Genomic DNA, 23,262 nt, shown 5'->3' with positions numbered 1-23,262 from the left:
AGGGTCAGAAACCAGACTTGTCCGTGTGCTTCTGGCCATGTACATGTACCTTTCTTCTCCCCCGGGGGTGTGGGTCTGTCGTAGGTAGCTGACACTTTCTCCACTTTCTCTTTTTTCTCCTTGGCCTGGAAATTAAGAACAAGAAACAGTGCTCATCAGGTTTTAAATAGAGGTGCCCGTACATATAAATGAATCCCAAAGAGAAAAGTGACTTTGTAAACAACTGGAAAGGAAACAAATCATAAGCTTTATTCTATTAATACATCTTGACAAGCAAATGAACCCCTGCTTGTCTCTGAAACCCTAAAACCTTTCCAATTTACTGGCATCTTGGCCAGGTAAGGGCAAACCTGATAAATCTCTGCCTCTCGCAGGCAATAACATCTGCCAGGGCTGATTAATCCTAACCCTACATAATACTGCAAATTACTACTTGTAGTAAAATGTAGTAATCAGCGCTGTCGCTTGTAAGAGGGCATGACCGCATTGTTCTCTGAAGCCATAAAATACAATAGAAAAGACGATGTACATGTACCATACAGTGCTGTGGCACTATGAATGCATGGCTTTAGTATTCTCTGTATGAGTAACAATGGAAGTAAACCTAGCCAGAAGTAGTAATTTGTAGCACTAGGTCCTTCAGGCTCAGTCTATTACGTAGTATTTGTAGTACTGAGTGCTTGTAAGCCAAACAATACACATGCACTTGGCGGTTAGGGTTAACAATACTTGACCATATTGACACTGTTAACTCAGCGGGTCCCTCAGCGAGAAAGAGTTCAGTATCCAGAGTCACTGATCTTCCGTAATGTGACTTCAACCAACCAAAAAGTGTAAATCTCATGAAGAAACACCACTTTCAGAGTGAGAAAAACATTGAAGTTTTTGTCTGTAAATGCCAAGTTTTTTTCTCTTGTGGCCCACAGACTTTGTAGGTCTAAGGTACACGCAGTGGCAGGCATGGAACTCTTGCTATAAAAAGGTATTTGTTCACACCATTTCAGTAGGCCTAATATGCTTCCAAACATTAAGCCTTCTACACAACATTGTATTTCTGTTGCAAAGAAATTAGGGATCCACTACCACTTCAATGCCATCTACCACTTGCTTCATAGTTTCATGTACATGTAGATTGGTTCCCAGTACGTACAATGTCCAGTATTGTCTCTAAGGTGGCCCTAATTTAATACTTCTTCTGGTGAGAGTAATTAGTGATAAGTAATGTGTCCACCACTTTATTTGCACTACCTACACACCCATACCTGAATGGTACAGTCCAAGATCAATCAAGATCAATTTTTTCCAGTGAAAATACTTCATTTTCAAAATTGAAATGTAACCTCAAACTACTGAAAATTCTTGTATCCGACAATCTGATTGGCTGAAGTCAGGAGGTCCTAGCTAGCTGACCAGTTGGCCTAGCCATTGCCATTTCAGTGTGTGTAAATAAGTATTATTATTTATTTATGGTAAAGTTCCTCAAAAGTCCCCTAGGCGCTGTACATGTAGCTCACAAACCTGAAGAAACCTGTAGAGAGGAGACAAAAGTGGGAGGAAAACCCCGCAGGAATATTCTGGGTAAACCCACAGAATCTGGTAGGGACTGAAAACCCCATCCACATGTGGACTGAGCCGGGAATCGAACCCAGACCGCAGAGGTGGAAGGTGAGGAAAGAACCACTACAGCAAGAGTTCCATATATGGACGCCAACAATAAAGCAATATTCTTCAAAAAGTGAACTAACCATAAAGATGATATGATTAGCTTTAAGTCTAATCTGGGAAAACGTGGGCTAGGTGTCTGAAAAAGTGACTTTTAGGCCAGATTTTGGATAAACACTTTGTGTGGACAATACATCAAACTGGCAGCCATCTTTGCACATGTATTCAATACAATACACATGACAGAAGACAGCAAGTGTGCTGTGATGAATAATCGCAGCCTAGCTACTGTACATGTACAAGTAGTTCCATTCCATTACAAGGGATACGTTTCTATCTAGAGGCACTTTAAGGATGAGTGTGGCACGTGTGCACAGTGTGCCAAGAACGGCATCACTACTCAGCGATCATGACCGAACAGTCGCCACTATGTTTGCAATGAAGTGAATAGCAACACTTTTCGCGGACGGTTATATATGGACCATTTATACCACAAGGCAATTGCGTAACTGTGATTTTCAGTTGAGATGAAATTATTTTCGAACAGTTTTCTGTGTACAAGTAATGAAAACAACACTGAGGTAACAGTACAGCTGAAAGTAAGAAATTTTTTTTTCTTCTAATTCGCAAGTTCAGAGAATCTTCCAAAGGGAAGAAAAGTCTGACATTTTATCAGGGGAAGCTTTTGTAAGTGAGGAGAATCTTCTAAAGGGGAGAAAAGTCCGACATTTTATCAGGGGAAGCTTTCATAAGTTAGGAGAATCTTTTAAAGGGACTTCTACAGGAGGAAAACAATCTTCTGCTAAGACTTTCCTTCCCAAGCTTTGCTTCCAGTGTTCCTGTAAGGGTCTCTGCTGACTCTTGATTGACGACCTCAACCTGAAACCGCAATTCCAACATTGCCGTCTACAATGAATAACGGTTTGTGCGTACAGGCACACTGTCATGATGTAATACACGGAAGTTCAGGCAAAGTCAACTTACATGCAAAAATGAGTACCCTGTTCAGGCAAAATGAACATTTAATTATTCATGAAATTATTCTTGAATTTCAATTATTTTAATATTCATCACCATGAATATCACATTTTGTAAATATTCATCATGACATTATCTTGACCTCGGCTAAATTCGACCGTATCTTCAGACGGAACAAAGTGACTCAATCGGGCAACAAGCGCTCATGTACACAAGTAGCTTAGTCAGTTAGACTGTACTGTTCTAACAATTCTAACGACTAACAATTCTCTCTATCACAGGCTCGATTCCTAGCGATACCACCTGCATGTCTACCAATAAACAAACTGTGTTAACCCTTGCAATGTTGCATTGATAGGTGGATTGAGAAAAAATAGAGAGACAGTAAAAAATGAGAGAAAAAGTCAAAGAGGGAGAAAGAATAGAAAAAAAGATGAGTAATGGTAAAGGGCAAAACTTTTTTCTTTTTTTTTTGTTTTTTGCATCAAATGGGAAGGGGCTCCTTTTAAACCTGGGCATCTTCTTTTAAACGTGTCCCCCTAAGTTACAAAATCTCCTCTCACATCTCCTCCCCTCCCAAATAAATGCCGCCCCTTTTAAACCTGTCCGCTAAGCCAAATTTACTGAAAATTGGTGGAGTCCGTATATGGAACTCTTTCCATCACTACACAAACCCGACTCCCGATTTTGGAAATGAAAAGATTATTTCTTGTTTGATTATGTTGAAGGTAGGCCCATTATTTTTATAAATGAAAGATTACAATGAAAAGTAGTGAATATTAAAAAAAGCCCCATGTTATGATGTTTTATTTATGCTAGCCTTGGACACAATACATGAAATTTCATTCTACTAGCTGTTAAGCCTAACCATGCTATTATTAGCATTGCTAACATTCATTAGCTCCAACAGTCACCTGGTGTCCATGGTGCCTTTCAGCATTCAGGCCACAATCTGACAATTATGAAGTTACAAACAAAACTTTAAACAAACACGTTTTGAGAACTACGCCTACATACCGCAGACTTTGCTGCTTTTTCTGCCTGTTGTTTAGCTTCCTTCTCTTGTTTCAGCCTCAATTTCTCCAATTTAGCCAGTCTTTTGGCTTCTCGCTCCTGCTCCTTCTTGAGCTGCGCTTCTGTCTTGGGCGGGCCAGAGGCGCCGCCGGGCCCATCACCAGCTGCCGCCTGCTCCGATGATTCACCAGCTGTCGGCATAATTATCAAGCCTAGGCTAAATAAACTACCGAACTTATCAATGCAATCGAACTGTTCAACAGATATGGGCAAAATGCAGGTTAAAAATCGCCTTTTATTAGGAACAGGTGAACACCTGGCCTTGACAGCTCCGTGATTGCATGAGACACATGCTAATGTCAATATTGCGCATGCTCAGTACTATCCTCTACAAAATGATGAAAATTTTATTTATATAGTGTAATATTTCTTAAAGCTAAAACACCATCATTCTGAATTCAATATTTGATTCCATCTATTTAAGTTAACTAGACTATTTTCTATAATGACTAGAAAAAATTGAACTCATTTTTAGTTTTTTTTAAATTCGACGAGACGAACGAGGGGCAAGATGTCAGCGCACATTACACGCTTTCCCCAAGGATGAAGTTAAACTTGAACTCATGCCTTGGTGATAGGGAGAGGTTTAGAGGTCCATGAAGGTCTTTGGTCTGTTTTTTAGAATCTCTCGGTTTTCCAGCTACTTTCAGTGTATTTTCACAGGACGTAACCTTGATTTAATCAAAGGGGAGCATGTAGCCTAATAATAAAAATCCTTTTAGTTTTGGACAACCACCGTGGACATGGTGGATACGGTTATTGACGGTGGGAGCACTGAGCAATTTGAATTCCGGTTTGTAATTATGGGGATAGTGCCACACAGTATTTGAAAATAAAAATCTTTAAAAATGGAAACTTCAAACTAGTACAGTTATTACATCAAGTTACGTCATGCATCACTTCAGCTGGCACCGGCAAAATTTTGCGCTCCAAGGCTGGCCCACTGCAGAATTACATCATCTTGATTTGGACTGTTCCGATCAATTTTTATAAAAGGTCAAACCTTGCGGTCTCTCGTTGCGAAATATAAACTCTTTCGATAGGCCTATGATAGTTATGTATATTCTTTCATAATGAACTTGCTGGATGGAACGTTGTGCTTATAAAAGAAAACAGTATGCATGGCATCCAGCATGGGTGTAAACCGGGGATGGGAGTATGTATCCGAGTGTGCGGGGGGGGGGGGATTTCCCCCCCCACACGCACTTTTAGTTGCGATGAAAAACGTTTAAGGAGCTGTGGATGTTTTTGGACTCCGATCCCCAACAACCAAAACGTGTAAGGGAGAACAGTGTTAGTCTGAAAGCTATGGTGGCCCTGGAAGGACATCAAACATCGCAAATATCTTTGCAAATAAAAATGTGCGAAAAAAAGCAAAGATATTTGCGATGTTTGATGTCCCTCAAGGACCACAATAGAAAGCACTTAATATTCCTTTTTGACGGTTATCCAGGAATCTAATAATACTAGGGAATAATGTGCAGCTCGTGCATTAGTCGCAGCCATTCTCATAAGCCTGTCGTCAACGCACGTTAAGATCGGCCAAGCACATAATCATTATTCCAGATGAGATGCATATACGTGACATGAATATCGCCCCGTAGTGTCATGTGGTGTGAACAACACCCCTCCAATATGTCCCCATACTTTTCCATCCATGGTCGGGCACGTCATAATCCTCCGACCCCCGCAATCACCCATCGATCCTCGCCCCTTCGTTCCCAATATCATGTCTAAGGTACATTTTCCCCAGTGAACTTCCGTAGAAACCAAAATCAGGGTGTGGCCAAATTGAACAATAAAGGACCACTGCCAATTATTTGAATGACGAAAATGTATCAGCACGTTAACAAATTTGAAGGGCTAACAGAATTAAAACATTAAAGAAGAAACCAATTCACTTGTAGATTTACATCTTGAATAATAGGATGAATTTCTGTATCTCGCTTTCGTCCTCATTGAGGAAACAGGTTTTGGCCGCATTCCGCTGAAATGCGCCCCCGGATGTCATCCATATTTAATACGGCAATGCTTATTGCTCGACAAATTTCAGACGGTAATTTCTTCTATTCAGCAAAGGTTCTTCTAATAGAGAAAATTCGTAGCAATCTTTCTAGGCAAAAAGTGTTATACCTGCTACCTCAGTGTTGTATGGTACTCAAGTTGTAGAAATATCGTTTTAGGCGTTTGTGAAGGGGGGGGGGTGTTAGGTTATTCGATCTGTAGCGTGATCTCTGACGGGTTCTCTCGCTTGTCACCAAACGCGAAACAAACGGAACAAACTTACGCTTATAGCTTAAGTCTTAACTTTTATTCTGTTGCAAAAACAAAATCGTCCAGCTGGGCATACATCAACTTTGGGCGACACTCCAACGACACTCCAAAACAGGCCTAACACACTGGTCTTATCTATGGTGTACCATATTATGGTGCACTATTTACGACACACATTTCTCTCTCTAGCCTCTCTGCAGGCGACGCAACTAAACGACGAGACGGCACGCCTTGCGTCAGGCCACGCTGTCGCCTTCTCGCCATTACGTACGTTTGTACATTGAGGGGGAGGGGCATAAAAAGTAAGTACACCATTATTTCCAGAATGCAATGCTGCAAAACAATGCAGGTAGCTTTTCCGGAGCGCGATGCTGCGGGTAGCTTGTCACAGTGATTTTGGTAGATAGGATTGTGATTTATTTTTAAAGGTACTGTCACTCAGAGTCTGCCTACCAGCAAGAAATCTAAATTTGTCCACAATATAAACCCGGACACACATTCACATAAATACTGACATCAATGCTACATGCGTTGTAGTACGTCGTTGTCACGGTAAAGCAAACACGTAATTTTCGTCGGCACCTACCTGGCGTGAAGGTTGCAACAGTTTTTGTAATCCTTTTGAAGGGTTTGTGACTTCACGAAGATGACTCTTCCTGTACAATATTTAAGGTGGGTTGAGGTGAATTTCTCTCCGAGTCTTCAATCCCTAAAATACGATAGCACTGGTGTGTTAGTCCTGAACACGTTCTCATTATTTTTTAATATGTTTTGTACTTGCTTATAATGTGTACATAAAAATATGTAATCCCTCAAATTAAACAAACACTGCACAAGCACTTGTTAAAGTAACACATTTTAGCGTGGTCATCTAATAACACCAAAAGCGTTGTTTTTAACACCAAAGTTTTGCAGTGAACAATAAAGGCAATTTATTAAAACTGAAGTAACAGAAAATAACACGGCCTTTAATGAAATGGTTTTGTTGTTAATTTCAGTTTTGTCTGTAGTAAAATTTTGTGTTTGTGTTCTGTTCTGGTTTGTATTTTTCTGTGAATGTAGCCCACAAGAGGTAAGTCGTTTGGGTTTACTTCACATGTTTTTGTTCGTTAATTTTTCCTAATTTCCTCTCTCAGAGCTGGATATCTAGCAGCTCTTGAGACCTTCGACCCTGCAGCGTTGGACGTTGATGTATCCGACAAGATTTTCATGATTACCGGAGCGAACACAGGGATCGGGAAAGCAGCAACTATGGCGATTGCAAAACGAGGTATTAATGATAAATCATCTTTAGTGCACAACAAACCTGGAGCCCACAAAAGTGATTTTAAGTCTTTGCCCTCAAAAGCCTGAGTTAGATGTCATTTTCCTGATACTGAGATGGAAAGAGTATGAAAACTTTGTAATTTTTAACCACTAGGCCTAACATCTGAAAAAATTACTGGATGCCTAATACATCAAAAAGATTGATTTGCTAACACATATCAACAAGTACCTATTGACAACAGAATGAATTTGACAGTGTATACAATGGTCTTTCTGAGTTGGGTAGGCTATAGTTCGTTTTGAGTAAATTCCAAAATTCCTCCACTGTTTAGGTACAAGACAACCAGCGTTCCTTGTGGGGTAATTTCTGTTGTTCAGGTACCCTACAAAGGACCATGAACACATGTACCCAAGAACAATGGAAATATCCTATAAGAATACAGTTGTAAAAGGTGTGTGTGTGTGTACAGGCGTGTCATACATAGTGTGGACCTCTGCACAAAAGAAGTCCACGTACATAATGCAGGGTACGATGGCGTTGTGTGGACTTGCACATGTCCACACAATGTTTCCCCTTCTCTGGAAAAGGGGTTTAGCGGCATTTGGCGTAGAGGTCATCCGTGGTAAAAGGGAGAGGAATAGTCAAGGAAACCCTTATACAAAAAAAAGAAGAAAAAGTTGAAGAAAAATAAGGTTTTCACTTTCTTAACTGCACGAAAACAAAGTAATGTTCACAGTAGGTATGCAATGTAAACGTGTGTGTAGCGGTGGCGTATATAGGCCTAAAAGTGCATATTTAGTGTGACTGCATCGTGCCATTTTGAGAGCTTATCAATGCATGGACACATGCGAATGCCCTGCCATGCTGTATTCAGAATGTTCAGACTGGTGTTTTTACAAAAAATTGCGTTGCAACTATATGGCCCGTTTCAAACGTCTTGCTTATGCCGTGTCAATTAAAATTGAATTGAGCTCGACATTAGTATGGCGTAAGCACGGCAGTGGTTTCAAACGTCAAACTTGATTCCAAAATCCCACTCGAACTTGAATAAATCGAACATAGTGGACCAGCACAAAACGAAACGTGACATGCGATCTTTGAAACGGGCTTTAGTCAAGACGATATTAATTATTATAACACACCTCTACTTGTTGTTTGTCCAGGTTAAAATATGGTCACGTGTGGTTCAGTGGTAATAGGCCTATGGGCTAGTACATGAATTTGGCGTCTGCGTGACTACTAGACAGGCACCTAGACGTTGCACGCACATAAATTCCAGAGACTAGTGCCTGGTCGGGTACTATACTGAGCACAGAGATATTACACACATATGGACTGACAGTGAGGTCACTAGTGCACGATTATATCCCCGAGGGACTGTGAGAGACCAGAAGAAGGTCCTATTTCCCGAGGCCGGAGGTCGAAGGAAATAGGACTCTCTTCTCGTCACTCACAAGCCCGAGGGGGCATGGGCGTGCACTAGTGACCGATTTTGGCCAGTCCATATGTGTTTTTATAACACACCTAAAACTAGACAAATCTTCTTTCAGGGTTTTAAACTGTTTTAATTCAACTTTCAATAGCATTTCAGCAATTGCCCCAAAAATTGAAGGCTCGTTTTAGTTTTCACAGACGCAGTCTAATTTTGAGTCGCTGAAGCCCTATAAGCTTCAACTAGGAAAAAGAAATCTTCCAGGTTTTGGACTGTTTCAACTCAGGAAAAGCTCCAGGGGACGCAATAGCCATTCAAAGATTTTCAAGACTAATATCTGACCGCTACTCGCGTGTCGAGTCATGCTGACGCCAAATTCATGTACTAGCCTATTAGTGAACCACACGTGACCATATGTGACCCCGGGCCACTCTGTGAAAATGGAGTCATAAGTCGCCAAAGCCACTTTGGAGTAACAAGTCCTTTAGAATAATTTTACAGAGTGTAAATCAATGGGAACCACGTACAGCATCAAAACAAAAAACCTCAATGTGTTCTTTCCAGTACAAATGAAAACTCACAAAGTGGCTCTCATTTTCACAGAGTGGGTCATATATTTCAGCCAACCAGAATAGAACCAGGAATAGTGTGTAATAACACACAGGCCACCAGTGTTGCGCGTACAACCGTTATTTTGAAAAGCATGGGCAAGCAGTAGGCGACGGAAACGATGGATAGCAGCGCGTTCAGTGCGAATTTCTCGTTACGCACCAGGAATGCATGTATTTATTTACATGTGCTGTAAAAATACGCACCTATTTTTACCTTAAGGTTGAGGTGAACTAGTATTGAGTGAAAAATTAAACTTAAAACACTGAAACCTTGGAAGAATTCTTTTCCTTGTTGAGCATAGCAACTCAAAATTAGAATGCGTCAAATGAACCTTCAACCTTTTTGCAATTTGTCAAGTGCTGTTGAAAGTCGAATTAAAACCCTGAAAGAATGTTTTTCTAGTTTGAGATGTGTCACATATGGACTGGCCAAAGTCGGTCACTGGTGCACGTCCATGCCCCGTAGGGCCTCTGAGTGACTAGGGGAGAGTCTTATTTCCTTCGACCTTGGCTTCAGGAAATAAAGCCCCCTTCTAGTCACTCAATCGCTCCAAATCAGTCACTTAACCATGTTGTGTTTACATCGTTGAGTCTCAGTTTCTGCTGCAATACCCAGGCAATTAATGAGAAACACGACGTCCAGCATGAGTCGAATCCCAGGACTGAGTTGTAGTTAATGCTACGTGTCTAAACCACCGTCGTGTATAATGAAATCTGGACTCACATGAGCCACTTGAGATAACATCTGAAGGTATCCAGAAAGTTCTTCATGAATTAGATTCATCGAGGGTGGCAGGTCCAAATATGTACCTAAGATAATTCTCAATGCAGTTGATAAGCTCGCGCGAGTAATGTCACCTCTCTTCTGCCAGTCCTGTCATCTCTGTCCAGCTTCCAGATGATTGGATTACTGCCGATGTTACTCCGGTATTTAAGGACAACAAGAGCGACCCAAGTAATTTTCGCTCTATTCAGTCTCTAATATCGGCTCTGAACAAAGTTTACAAATTTCTTCCAATTAAACAAATCCGAGTAAGACCTCTCCAACTCAGAATCTGAGGAAACACCCATTCTGAAATGACAGCTTTCCCCAATGGACATATTTTTTTATTACTCTCTAACTGTGATGGTCAAGTAATAGCCGTATCCTTTTGATCTCTGCCACAGACTTAGGTAAAACAGTATATGGCTGGTTTGGCATGGTCATCAGTGGGGTAATACCTGTAGGAGGCATGATTGGATTGATACTTCAATTCCCATGGGACACATGGTCCCATTAACTTTTTCTCCGAAAAGGATGTGGGATATGGGGAGATTTTAGATGGGAGAAATTTGTAATAATTATCACGTAGCAAAGAAGTTAAGCTTTCACCTGATCAGTCCTTGGTTCGCCCGGCCTTATGGTACTTAATTGTGGCTGGGGAAAGACAGCCAGAGGATATCCAGAGATCTGCTGCAAGAATGTGACAGCGTTATCACTATGTTACAGGAGCTAGGTTGGCAGAATGTGACAGCGTTATCACTATGTTACAGGAGCTAGGTTGGCAGTAATTACTTGAACTTAGAAGAATGACAACCAAATTAACAATATTCTATAAATATCACCCATAGAATGTTGACATCAACCTCGACTTGACCCATGACCCTACAGATAAGAACACATCGCATCACATCAGTACCTCTACTATCGCCTCCATAGAGAGCAATATGTACAGCAACAGTTTCCTCTAATCAACCATACCTCATTGGAACGCTTTATCTGAATCGATCACAAACATTACCAAACAGGACCAGTTTAAGACAGCCACGTTTTCGAAAGGGGATTACCTAATTCAGACTTTCTAGCTCCGTGATTCATCTACTCTATGGGATGCAGATCAACCTTTTTGATAGAGAATTTAGATGTAGATTTGAAAAGTGGGTGATTTCATGTTTTTTCCCCATAAGGAAGTACTGGTATGCCCGATCGGCTTGGGCAAAAACTTTAGAATTGACAATAGGAGAGAAACCTTGATTTTAACTCTCACAGTTTTCGACCTATTAAGTGCAGGGGGCTATTCACCAGCTGACAATTAAAACCGTTCTCCCTCCAAAACCAAAAGAGATCAACATAGAAAAATACAAGGATCATACGACAAAGAATAAAAAAGTTAAATAATGAGCAACGAATACCTATACATGCATAAATTGTCGGGACAAAGAGTCTCTTTGGGATAAGGCCTGATCGGGCTTGCAAAAATAGTAGAGGCCAAGATGAATCGTAGAGCGAAATGTGTTTCATTAATTCAGCCGCATGAATGTGAGTAAGACTGCTTCTTTGTCACGGTCACTTAGCTACAAAAAAGGCGAAAAGAGACACGAGGGATTTAAGTCCTTGAACACATTCCAGTTTCCCAGTGTGTTTCACTTGTTAAAATATTTTCGCTGTTTTACTTTACAGGGGCCACTATTCACATGCTGTGTCAGTTTGCAGACGAAGATGCCCGCAAGGAGATCATGGAGGCAAGCGGGAATAAGGTAAGATATACTCTTTAACTTTTCAAGTTGAAGCGCGCCTTCACATGCAGTCTCTCAGCATTATGGCGAACATGAAATTGCAGTTCCGGTTCGTAAGTGTGACGTCACTTCAGTTTAAACCACGCCCACTGCGCATTCACTGCACACAGAGTTACAGGCATTGTTCTCCGTTGACGTGAACCATGGAACCGGAAGTTAACGCAACTTCGGCGATCGTCCAATTGGAGCCCGCAAATCGTAGCGTGTCTGCCTTTGTGACGAAGTCATGAACCTGATAAACCTAAAACATAATGACGCCGCACAATGTTTACCGTGGTGCATTGTGGATGAATGGTGGGGATGAGCGTCACGACACGTAACGCGCGCTGCTGCTAGAACATCATGCGCATGGAATATTAATAATTAAACCCACGCTTACCTTTCGCAGAAAGTTTTCTTCGATTCACTCCGATTGAGGTAAATCCCCTACACTTAAGCCATCACTTGATGTCTTCTACTATACTGTCAAGTATAACAGAGCAAGGTAGATTTGCTGCGTCTAAAGTTGCGCAAAAGCATCGTGTCCGCCATCTTTGATTTCTAACCCCACAATACATAGCGGTAAGCATTGCATTACGTCATTATGTTTTAAGTCTATAGAAAGCCTCACATTCGTAAATACACGCGTCGCCATAGACTTTGAACGTTTCCTGAACTGTCTTTGCCCGTCAATTGAGTGATGTCACGTGAAAACTTATTTGGCAAAAACATTGTGATACATAATACATTATATGATGTGGCAATCCACCAATAAGCGCGTATTATTAGCCACATCCGCTTAGACTATTTGACGTCACGAGGACCGCGCGCGCACTGAATGATGAGGGCGCTAGTGAATCATCATGGGGCAGTTGTGCGTACGCGTTCTGGGCGCTGAAATGAAGTGCGCCAAGTGGCAGCATTATTTTGATTTTTTGTAACTCCCCGGTCCCGCGTGCTGCAGCTCTTATAACTTGAATAAATAAATACCAATTAGCTCCATGTGATAGTAACCAACAGAATCAATTCAAATAAAGTTAAGTCTTTGGTGTGAATCAATTCAGCAAGAGGAGCAAAATCACACAAGTTAAACATGTTTTCTTTTAATATGGACAGCCAACAGTCCAAGAATATTGAACTTTCCGACGAATAGACTCTTGCCTTTTTTTCAGAACTTGTATATCCACGTGCTGGATTTGTCTCAGACCCTTCATGTGTACCAATTTGCCAAGCAGTTTGTTGAGAGCCACAATGCACTTGATGTTTTGGTAAGTAGGATGCAAAATTTGCATTGTCATTTTCACTGTATAGTGATTCAGAATGACAGAAATTGTAACCAGTGTGAACAAAATGATTCAGCGCGTAGGCTAGAATGACCAGCAATGATGTGGAAAGTGTCTGATCATGCTGGTTTTCCTTTCTCTGTAGTTTTAGTATGCCTCAATTTAAAGTGCTCGTACCTTCTTGCGATTGCCTCTTGTCGGTTTATTCCAGATCAACTGTGCTGCATGCCAACCGCGAACACGACAAATGACGGAAGATGGATTGAATGTGTGTTATGCTGTTAACACAATGGCGCCGTATGTCCTGACAACAACACTTTTCCCGCTTCTCCACAAGACCCGAGAAGCCAGAGTAGTAAGCCCTAAACTTTATCATTTATATTAGGTTTTTTCATTCGTCATTGACCATGGAGATTCATCATTGTAAGGCTAACATTGAAACACGAATGAAAATAGGTGACGCGCACAAAACCGGTAATGACATCTCCCCGCTTCAATAACAACCAATCGAATTATGTGTTCATAAGAAAAACAGTGCGGAATAGCGACAAGAATATAAAAGCTCTGGTGAAAAACATATATAGACCACTTCACCTTAGTTGACAATCGAACATCCTCTTATGAAAGTCTCATCTACGGTGATTCAAATAATCTTTTTGCGTGAATTGATAATTAAAGTCTTAAGCTCAGTCCTTTTAAGAAAACTCCACCACCGATAAATATCCCGAAAATTGGTTCCATGTAGTGTTATTGCACGAAGCAAACAAATGTTTTTTCCCTCCTGAACCTGGAAAGTAATGGGTTACTTATACATGAAACTTTATGTTCATAATCTTAAAAGTGAGAAGATTTCTAAACCAGATTGGGAAGACTTACCATTCCAAAGATGAAGCCCTTAGATGGCATTTCCATTTTTTCTTGCAGATATGTGTTTCATCTTCTGGAGCCTACTATGACAAAGGAAATTTCTCAGATTTGCAATGTGAACGGATGGAACCATATAACGCCGATGTTTGCTACAGACACACCAAGGTCATTATCAACACCATCCTTGTTATTCTATCATAGTCTTCATGGGACTCTTGGTGTCGTTAGAGTCAGTTAAGTACACCAAGAGGACTTGGTAAACTATGTTGATCTCATAGTTTGTTTTATTCTGTAATGAGTGTGGGAAGAGAACCACTATCAACAAGATGCTTCCTTGGCAAAGGCTAGCAAAAGAATAAAGTAAGCCGTGGGGCCCGCTGAGGATCCTTCAAAATCATTGGTTGCAAACTTCATGAATAACAACGAAGTTATTAAAAAAAAGTTTTTTTTTAATGAATCTATAATGAAGGGGAGGTATACTTTTCTGCCTAACATTTTAAACTGTGGCATACATTTCCATAAGCGCATTACAAATCGTAACTCTTTTTTCCTACCCCACCCCCTTCCTACAAGAGTATGAAAGAAAAATGATGACCAGTCGTCATTTTTCACAGTTTATGAAAGCTGCGTAGATGCTCTCAACCACTCCCATGACTACATTTTGTGCGCTCGTTAAAATGATGATAAAACTCGATACTTCAGCAGAATGTGCTCAACAAAAATGAGATAAGGAGGAGTTTATTAATAAGAGATGAATGTTTGGCTGGTTGCATTTTTTACAAACATAACGTATCCGTGCTTAGTAAGTTTCGAACTTTGTTCAACAACTAGGTAACAGAAGATGAAAAATATGTCTGCTCAGTTAAAACAATGTGTAGATCTTCCCAAGGTGAAAGATTAGAGACGGATGCTTTTGTATTTAACTAGTTCCTCTTGGAACCATGCCTGTAAGATGCCACCTCAAACCCTCCATCTATGACAGTGATTAGTGAAGGTATTTACTCGTCAAATCTAACACATGCTTCATTTTCTAAAACAGCGTTGTGTGATCATCATGACAGAAATGTGGGCCCGAATGTACCCCGGGATTCAGTTTTCGGCAATGCATCCCGGTGTAGTAAATACGGAATTGTTAAAGTCTGTTTGGCCTGTACTCCACGATAAAGTAAACAGGACACCGGAGCAAGGAGCTGACACTCTGGTATGGCTGAGTCTTGCCAAAGCTGCGACAACTCAAACGAACGGTCAATTTTATTTTGGTGAGTACAAGACAACAATTGTATCCATGAGAGAGGAAGACTGGTAACTTTGAATACAAGGGCAGGCTGCAAAGAGAAGGGCTAGCCCTTTGGCTTCATCCTGCCAAAGAGTTCCCAAAATCCAAGGAGGTTTGCCATTCTTGTAAGAAAACACTCACCTCTACTCAAGTTTTGAGTAGCAGTTCAGGTTGTTAGGGCCGCTGATCGGGCGACCTCCTGGAGGACTTTCTTACCTATAAGTCTGTTTGTTTATATTTCCATTCATACAAATATGGTACAGGAAGTGCATAAGGATAATTACAAAAAATACATCCAGAAAAAGGTGCCATCCAGAAGAAGGTCTAGCCTTCTGTATTCGATGCTCCATAAACTGCCGTTCAGCTAGAACCAGATCTTTTAAGTAGCATGATGTGAAAGTAGTTGCGTTCTTCAATAAGGCCGCTTTCATGGTATCTGAAATAGAAACTCCAAGCAGGTGAGCCCACGCTGTGTGTTTCATCGGCACAGATTTTGATGCTGGATTATTAGAAGGACTCATTATTACCTTGGAAATCCAACTAGCGATTGTGGTCACAGAGTCCGGGTAACGTGGCTGGATGATATGGTTGTGAGGAACAATTGCTTGATATCGCCTCGTAATGGCCGAGTGTCAGCAACGTGGTACTTGAGGGCTTGTACAGGGCACTCTACTACCCATGAAAATGAGGTCAAGCTTGGCACCGAAATATCTGGGGAAGAGAAATCAACTGATTCGTGGTAATAAACTGTCTGTGGAATAAGACGTGCATCGCCTGGTTCCCAGCAAATATGACCTGCTTTCTATAGACAAGGTTTGGAGCTCATTTCTTTATCAAACTGTTGTGGCAGCCAAAAAAACACACGGTGTCCTGGCAGCCAAAAAACACACACAGTGTCTACTGTATTCGAGCTATCCAAAAAGTTCTCGAATTTGACGTCTTTTAAATTTTTTTTAGTTTTCCGTTTTTGCTGTACCTTTCCTTTGCTGTACTGACTGTAATGATTCTATACAGCTACACACACACGTGATACACACCATACGCGTCGCTGAAAAACATAAAATAAAATAAATAGGAAGAGTCTTTGAAGGGACACGCAGGCAGTGGGCACGGAGGTGTAGCTTGGGCAACTATGCAGTGAGTTTCCTTGTGCGCGCGTGCTGATGTGCAAATGTGGGTAAATTTGGGTGAGGTGCTTTCCGTCAATGAAATTCGTCAATTATCACAGGAAAGAAAACCAGTACATGCATGCAAACTGTAGTTGAATTAAATCAAAACTGTTCTTTGAAACAGCATACAACAGATTGTTTTCAGGATTGAAGGCTATGTCATGTATACAGGTTACTGCACAGGTTTATGATTGAGCTAATAAGTGCTTTCGCTCCATACAGCTACGAAATGACAAAGGTCATTTTATTTTTCAGATCGACAGGTTACGCACCGTTACCTGCCCAACATGGATTTCACACGATGCACAGAGGAAGAGATGCAAGTCCTGATGGACAGCCTGGAGAAGAAAGCCGCAGAAATCAAAGAAAAAAATGCATAAAGACAAAGTGCACTAGATCAATTCGACCGAAGGTTCATTCCTTTGGGAGTTGATGACACGCTTTAGCTCTACCAACTTCAATTGTAGCAGGGGACTACCGCTGCATTAAATTTTATAGAAGATACGGTTAAAATCTGTAGGTTTGTAGAACTAAGTCAAAAGTCAGTAAAATTTTGGGCAAATTTGGTGAAACAAGCACAGCATATAGCACAGAACTTTTCGCTGAATTGTTTAAGACTTGTGAATTTGACACAAAAATTGAAAGCTTGAGAACTGATGTTAGAATGATGTGGTTATAATGACACACATGTTATCAGGAGCCAGTTTCCAAGGTATCAACACATTTTATTCTAAAAAAAACCGGCCTCTGCATAAAATACGAGTTCTTGATGAAAGCGGGGCTGCTAAGGTTATAGTTACATTACAATAACTAGTATTATGCTGACAGTGTAAGCAACGAATATTGTAATGCTCATGCAGAATTCTTGGACAATGGGCTTCCTGTGTGCAAGAGACAGTGAATTACGAAACAAGAAGGTCGATGAATGATCATGCTAGTTCTTACATATATACGGTGCTCATTGCAAGACTAGGACCGTTTTCATATAAATGTACACAAACAGCCAACATACATGGAAGTCATATTGATGATGTTCAAGCGTCTACCAACTGTGAAGGCAAAGCTACACACAGCCCACAGTGTTCGTTCTTTGCACGGTGCCGCCAAAGGCATGCAGATCTCGATCTGGCAGCTGGTAGAATCTAGTCACAATCACGTCAACTCAGCTTTTCAAATATTATCAGATCGCATGGTATAAGAGCTGACGCACCACTCGCAGAATTATGAAGCAGCATACGTGGGAATCACTGAGCCGGCTCGTATAAAGATCGAGATCGAAGCTTTGCATGCCTATGGCTGCAGCGTCCAAAGAGCAAATTGCTTGTCAAACAAATCATCTCATCATCGTGACAAAGGTGCAAATAAACAAATCTTGGTGATTTACTTTTCAGAAAGACAGCACAAAAAATAAGATTTTCTTGCAAGGACAATTAGGCAGTGTAAATGCTGGAAATACCATTTTGCCTATTCAAAATTCAGAACCATTTTTGAACTACTGCTGCTCTCACTCTATTTGAAAAGACAGCCACGAAATTTGCCACTATTCTATACACCTTGCTTTTCCAAAGTACGGTTATTGACTCAGGCCATGTGTGAACATAGCTACTGCTTGTAGTAGAGCAGACATCTATCGGAAGTAGAAATGGGTGCTACATGGATGCAACTATTCTTGTCCTCCATGACCAAATATTTTGAAAGAAACACCAGTAGTCACCAGAACTTACTCTGTGCAGTCAACAGACCTATTGTACCAGCTAACTCACGTGACCTATAGTGAGTATTAAATATCAACAAAGCAAAGCATCAAAAGTAAGTTCCATAAGTATCATTTACCAGGAATAAAGCCGACAGTTGGTACCGCACTCAGACTACTGATGTGCTGGGTAATATCACGTTGCTATGAGGATGACACCCAATATAGGTCACTCGATTGAACGGGCGCAATCGATCTATTGCAGCCCCCAGCTAGTGTTACCCAAAATTGGTACATTACAAAAATAGTCTTGTTCAGAAAATGTAGTAATATGTATTAAAGGCACTATTTTGCACTGATCCGGGTTTGATCATTAGTTATTTAATTAACAAAAATTAAGTCTAAACTATGTTAATAGTGCATGCATGGGCAGTATTCTATACACAATGTAATCAGCACAGTATTATGAAACATTATATTTAGCACCGTGAACTGTAAAACCAAATCATAACTTTTATTGTTGTACTATGCCTCTTTCCTTGTGATCCTGTCTTTCTCACAAGACGGGGGACTAAGAAAGTCTATTTTAAAGTTTCAAAATGTTCAAATTAAAGCCAAGGGTTAAATTTGAAATAAAGCACCAGATACACAGCAGTTGATCTTTCCTTACTGATACATTTTGTTATGAATCAAATGTGAATATCAAACAATTTCCATATTAAAACCAGACTGAACATAGGAAAACCAAACACTTGTTAAGACTTTTTCTTCACTTGAATAAATAACATACGTCTAAAAAGCATTTCCAATATACACACAGGTATACCCTTAAAATTCTCCCATGGTCAACAAAACTAGGCATAAAAAATCCATGCCTTTCTACACTATGTTAAAGTAATTTTAAAATGCTCACTGAACTAATGAATGAAAAAATGCACAGATTTACTATTCCCCGTTTAAAATTGCATAGTGTGTATTGCCAACGAATGAAATTCTTGCTCCTGTGAAAGAAATTTTGCTCCATAAAAACATAGGACTCACATTTGGATGTATATAAGAACCATTCTTTGAAAGTGATATTGTGCCAATAATAGTGCCTTTGCTCCAACTCAGCACATTTTAAGAATTACACCACATTTTAAGTAGAATTCAGGGAACAGTAGAAAGCCTCTGTCCGCTTAGACATCATGGAATATGTTAGAAGGTTCTAAGCAACACCTTAGCTACTGATCATTAACATCTGGTAATTCTATTCAATAGAAACACACTTTAAAGTGACCATATTCTCCAACAAATGTAACAACAAACGTAATACTGCCGTAAAAGTCATTTACAGATTGTTGGAAGTGTTCCCTGGCAAGGTAAGATAAAGAGATTGAAGAATCCAAGAGAGACACCAAAGCACCTATAAGTCAATATAGTCTCCTCGAGCCAACGATTCAAATCCCTAGTCATGAAGGTTGAAACAAAGGAGTTATCATTTTGTGATGTAATACGAACACAGCTGTACAAATAACTGCAGCCCGTGTTATAATATTAACATTGTACTACCTCCTTTTATAAAAAAAAATCCCCCACACAGCAGACCTTGCAAGCAACAACCTTGACCAAGCTAAGCCCAAGCTAATTGCGTATACCCCGGTCAACAGATTTAGTAGTTTTATAACTACACATACATGTAAAAGTGGATAGCACCTTCAGAAATTAAGTATCCATCTACATCATTCTTCATTTGTTTTTATTATCACCAAATGAGTTCCCGATGCAGCATTATACCAGCTCTTTTATGCAACATCATGAAGGTCAAAGTCCAACGAGAGAAAAATGTTGACTTCTCAATTTCAAGGATCAAGTGTACAATGTAGGAAGTATTCTACCCGTTAACAAACCCAAACTGAGCATTATTTTTTTCTTTTTTCATGATATAGGCTGCTCTTTACAAAATTTGAAGCTCTAACAATACAATCCATACTAAGTATGATGAGACTTCCACTAAATATGAAATCAAAATGGTAAGCATTCAAATCCGTGAAAATGAATGACACATAAGTTTTAAAATATTCGGTTTTATGACTTTCGTTTTTAGACACGCATTATACTTTACATAATTGTTACCCCATTCAGGGGAAATGTCGTGCGAAATAGTGTTCATAAGGTATTGCCATGCCAAACTTGAATGCAACAGTCAACCTATAACATTTTATCAGATGAGGCACTTAATTCCTAAGATACTGAGATAAATATATCCTTTAAATCTCTTTAAATGACTGAGCCACCTTCACATGGTACGCATGGCCTGGGGCGGCGTTTAAATTTGTGACTTAAAAAAGGGCTTCAAAGTTTGCCAATATGCCGCACGGCGTATAAGCGGCAGAGACATTTTTCAGCGTGACGTAATCAAATAACTACAAGCGACGACTTATATATATTTACGGTAGCATTCTGGGTAGAGTGCTACCTATGCAGCAATTTTCGTGATTATCCAATGTTGTCTTTGATGAAATTTCTAGAATTTTTGATGTCACGATAATGTCACTAAATTTTCCAAATAACATATACACGTAATGACTTCACCTTCAGATTTGTCCATGCAAAGCCTGAATTTGATATGAACTTTAAAAAAATAACCACAGAAACTGGTTCTTAATTTGAAAAAAAATATTGCCTAACTGAGTTCATGCATCCAATCGTCTGACATCACCTACAGCATCCTCAGTGAACAGCAGACGCGGCCTTATCTGCCTTGCACTTGGCTTTATTAGCTTTCATCACAGCCTACAGTTACAAAAAAGGAGAATACAGCTTTGGATGATGTGGCATGGACTTATACATTAATTTAATTCACGACTGAAGCAGCCTATGCTAATGTAGTCAAAAAGCAGTGGATTTTAAGCGCTGAGAAGGTAAAGAGCTTGCAGTGTGAAAACCTGTATTTCCAAACCACGTCATAAATTTGAAAATTTAATTAAACGTCAACTCAAAAGCAGCTTTCTCTTTCTCTACAGCAAGAAACTGTTCGCCCAGCTCTGATTGTCTTCAAATAGGCCTGCAATTTCGGGCTTTTTGTGAAAGAAATAACCCGAACTAGAAACTACCAGTCCAAAATTCGGGATTTATAAAAATGTTTCTGTGATCCCTGCTGATTATGGCATGTTTTATTGTAAAAATCCCGTGGGATCACAAAACATCAATGAGCTCGCACGCAGAAATACGATCATTTCGCGGGATGCAACCTTAATGGTATCACACAGGCCATTTTTTCCAGGGTTGGGAGTGAATCGGGAACACCAACAGTTCTGATAAATAGGACTAAAATGTTCAGTTGTGTGGTGGATCTGATACATGGTTTAGTTATTCAGATATTTTGCCCTGTGAGTCGAGCCTCTTTACTTGAAAAGTGAGCACTGTTTCTGTCATTTTTATAATATATTTTTAATATGTTGACTTGAGTTGTCGTATTTTCAGTTGTGTCAAATCTTGATGTGGATATATAGCCCAAACTGTCCCTTTTTCTAACCCAGTCACCAACACTCACACTATCCTAACCCCAACGCTAAGAATATCCCTCACCCTACTGTCCCTAACCCTAACCACAAACATATATATCCCTAACCCTAACCAGAAACCTATATATCACTAAACCTAAATCTGACCACAACCCCAATCCTAACCCTTACCCTATCCCTAACCCTACCCCTAACCCTATCTGTAACCCTAACCCTATCCCTAACCCCAACCCTATTACTCTAACCCTAACCCTAACCACAAACTTATATATCGCTGAACCTAACCCTAACCCTTAACCCTTACTCTAACCCTTACCCTAACCCTAGCCCTAACCAGAAACCTATATATCACTAACCCTAACCACAACCCCAATCCTAACCCTTACCCTATCCCTAACCCTACCCCTAACCCTACCGGTAACCCTTACCCTAACCCTATTAGACTACCCCTAGACCTAACCCTAACCACAAACCTACATATCACTAAACCTAACCCTAACCACAACCACAATCCTAACCCTTACCCTACCCCTACCCCTAACCCTTACCCGTACCCTAACCCTAACACTAACCCCAACCCTAACCCTAGCCACAAACCTATATATCACTGAACCTAACCCTAACCACAACCCCAACCCTAACCCTTACCCTATCCCTATCTGTAACCCCAACCCTGTCCCTAACCCCAACCCTATTATCGTAACCCTTGCCCCAACCCTAACTGGGAAAGCATGGCTGTTGTACTTGAATATGGGAATGCTCGTTACCGTGAAAACAAAACAGGCATAAATTGGAGCGCCCTTTGAAAATAGTGAAACAAAAGTTGAAAGCAAGGTTAATTGAGACAGGAAGGGGCATTTTGAGGGTTTACATGAAAACAATTTAATTGTAGCTGTCATTGAAATAAAAAGTTGGAAATTCAGATGGTCAAAATCTAATATCTTCTTTGACAAGTCATCTTGCATCTTTATCCAAGTTACATTTTATTTAACAATCACAAGACACGTCATCATTTATGCCATTTCACATACGTCAGTCTGTGTACACTGAAGCCAGTGTTAAGTCAAGGTTTTGATTCTCAAGGTCGGCAGTTGAATAAAAAGGTACATTTTAGACAAATTGTACACGAGTTAAAGAAAAAGGAAGATATGCGCTAACTTTGTGTTGTGTGTGTACAATCACAACTGTTTTGCAGGAGTTCATCGTAACTTCAAACACGGTGTTTCATCATGCCGTTTTCATGCACAGCACCTAGGGAAATACGGAATGGTCAATACTTGCATTTGATATTTTCGTAAGTTTTGAGAAATGGCAGGTAAATTTTGGTGGTGTTCTATTTGAGTTTGAAAAGAGACATATTCTTGAGCAAGTAACTTGGGTGACTTTTTTCCCCTTGTCCCTTTTTGTAACTCGAATACTGATATAAAATTTAGGGCCAGTGAGGCTCTAGATATAAATGACAACATGAAGTTTCGGTCTTGCCAAAATCAAATGTAACATTGGTTACGTGGAGATAAAAACAAAACTGAATGGAGTGCGCCGTGATACAGAGGCTGTATACAGCGTTTGGGACGTGATTAGGGTAAAACCAAAATCTTTACTGATTCGACATCCATGGATTCTCTGTCATTTTCT

General features: G+C 40.2%; 2 protein-coding genes across 3 annotated transcripts in view; one reads left to right on the top strand and one right to left on the bottom strand.

Moving 5' to 3' along the window:
* vars1 (valyl-tRNA synthetase 1) overlaps positions 1–4,013 on the bottom strand; it is a 32,285-nt gene extending 28,272 nt beyond the window's left edge. The window contains exons 1-2 of the mRNA XM_022243454.2: positions 3,658–4,013; positions 50–125 (exon numbers count right to left, since the gene is read on the bottom strand). Of these exons, the coding sequence (XP_022099146.2) occupies positions 50–125; positions 3,658–3,855 (274 nt within the window). The 5' untranslated portion in view covers positions 3,856–4,013. The remainder of the gene's footprint in view (positions 1–49; positions 126–3,657) is intronic.
* Positions 4,014–6,176: 2,163 nt separating this feature from the next.
* On the top strand, positions 6,177–18,870 carry LOC110983870 (dehydrogenase/reductase SDR family member 12-like). 2 transcript variants are annotated; one of them, XM_087143547.1, is made up of 8 exons: positions 6,177–6,290; positions 7,125–7,258; positions 11,739–11,815; positions 13,006–13,101; positions 13,328–13,471; positions 14,041–14,148; positions 15,023–15,242; positions 16,684–18,870. In XM_087143547.1, the coding sequence occupies exons 2-8, from the start codon at positions 7,198–7,200 to the stop codon at positions 16,806–16,808; spliced, it is 831 nt and encodes a 276-aa protein (XP_086999673.1). In that variant the 5' UTR covers positions 6,177–6,290; positions 7,125–7,197; the 3' UTR covers positions 16,809–18,870. The 2 variants fall into 2 exon arrangements, with proteins under 2 accessions (XP_086999673.1, XP_022099191.2); XM_022243499.2 differs by lacking the exon at positions 6,177–6,290 and adding an exon at positions 6,509–6,660.
* Positions 18,871–23,262: the final 4,392 nt, after the last annotated feature.

This window comes from Acanthaster planci, linkage group LG11 (assembly GCF_054643075.1).
Source record: "Acanthaster planci isolate LZ-2023a linkage group LG11, COTS_SCS, whole genome shotgun sequence".
Taxonomy (NCBI): domain Eukaryota; kingdom Metazoa; phylum Echinodermata; class Asteroidea; order Valvatida; family Acanthasteridae; genus Acanthaster; species Acanthaster planci.
Note: the sequence above shows the minus strand (reverse complement) of the source record. Positions and strands in the feature narration are given on the sequence as shown.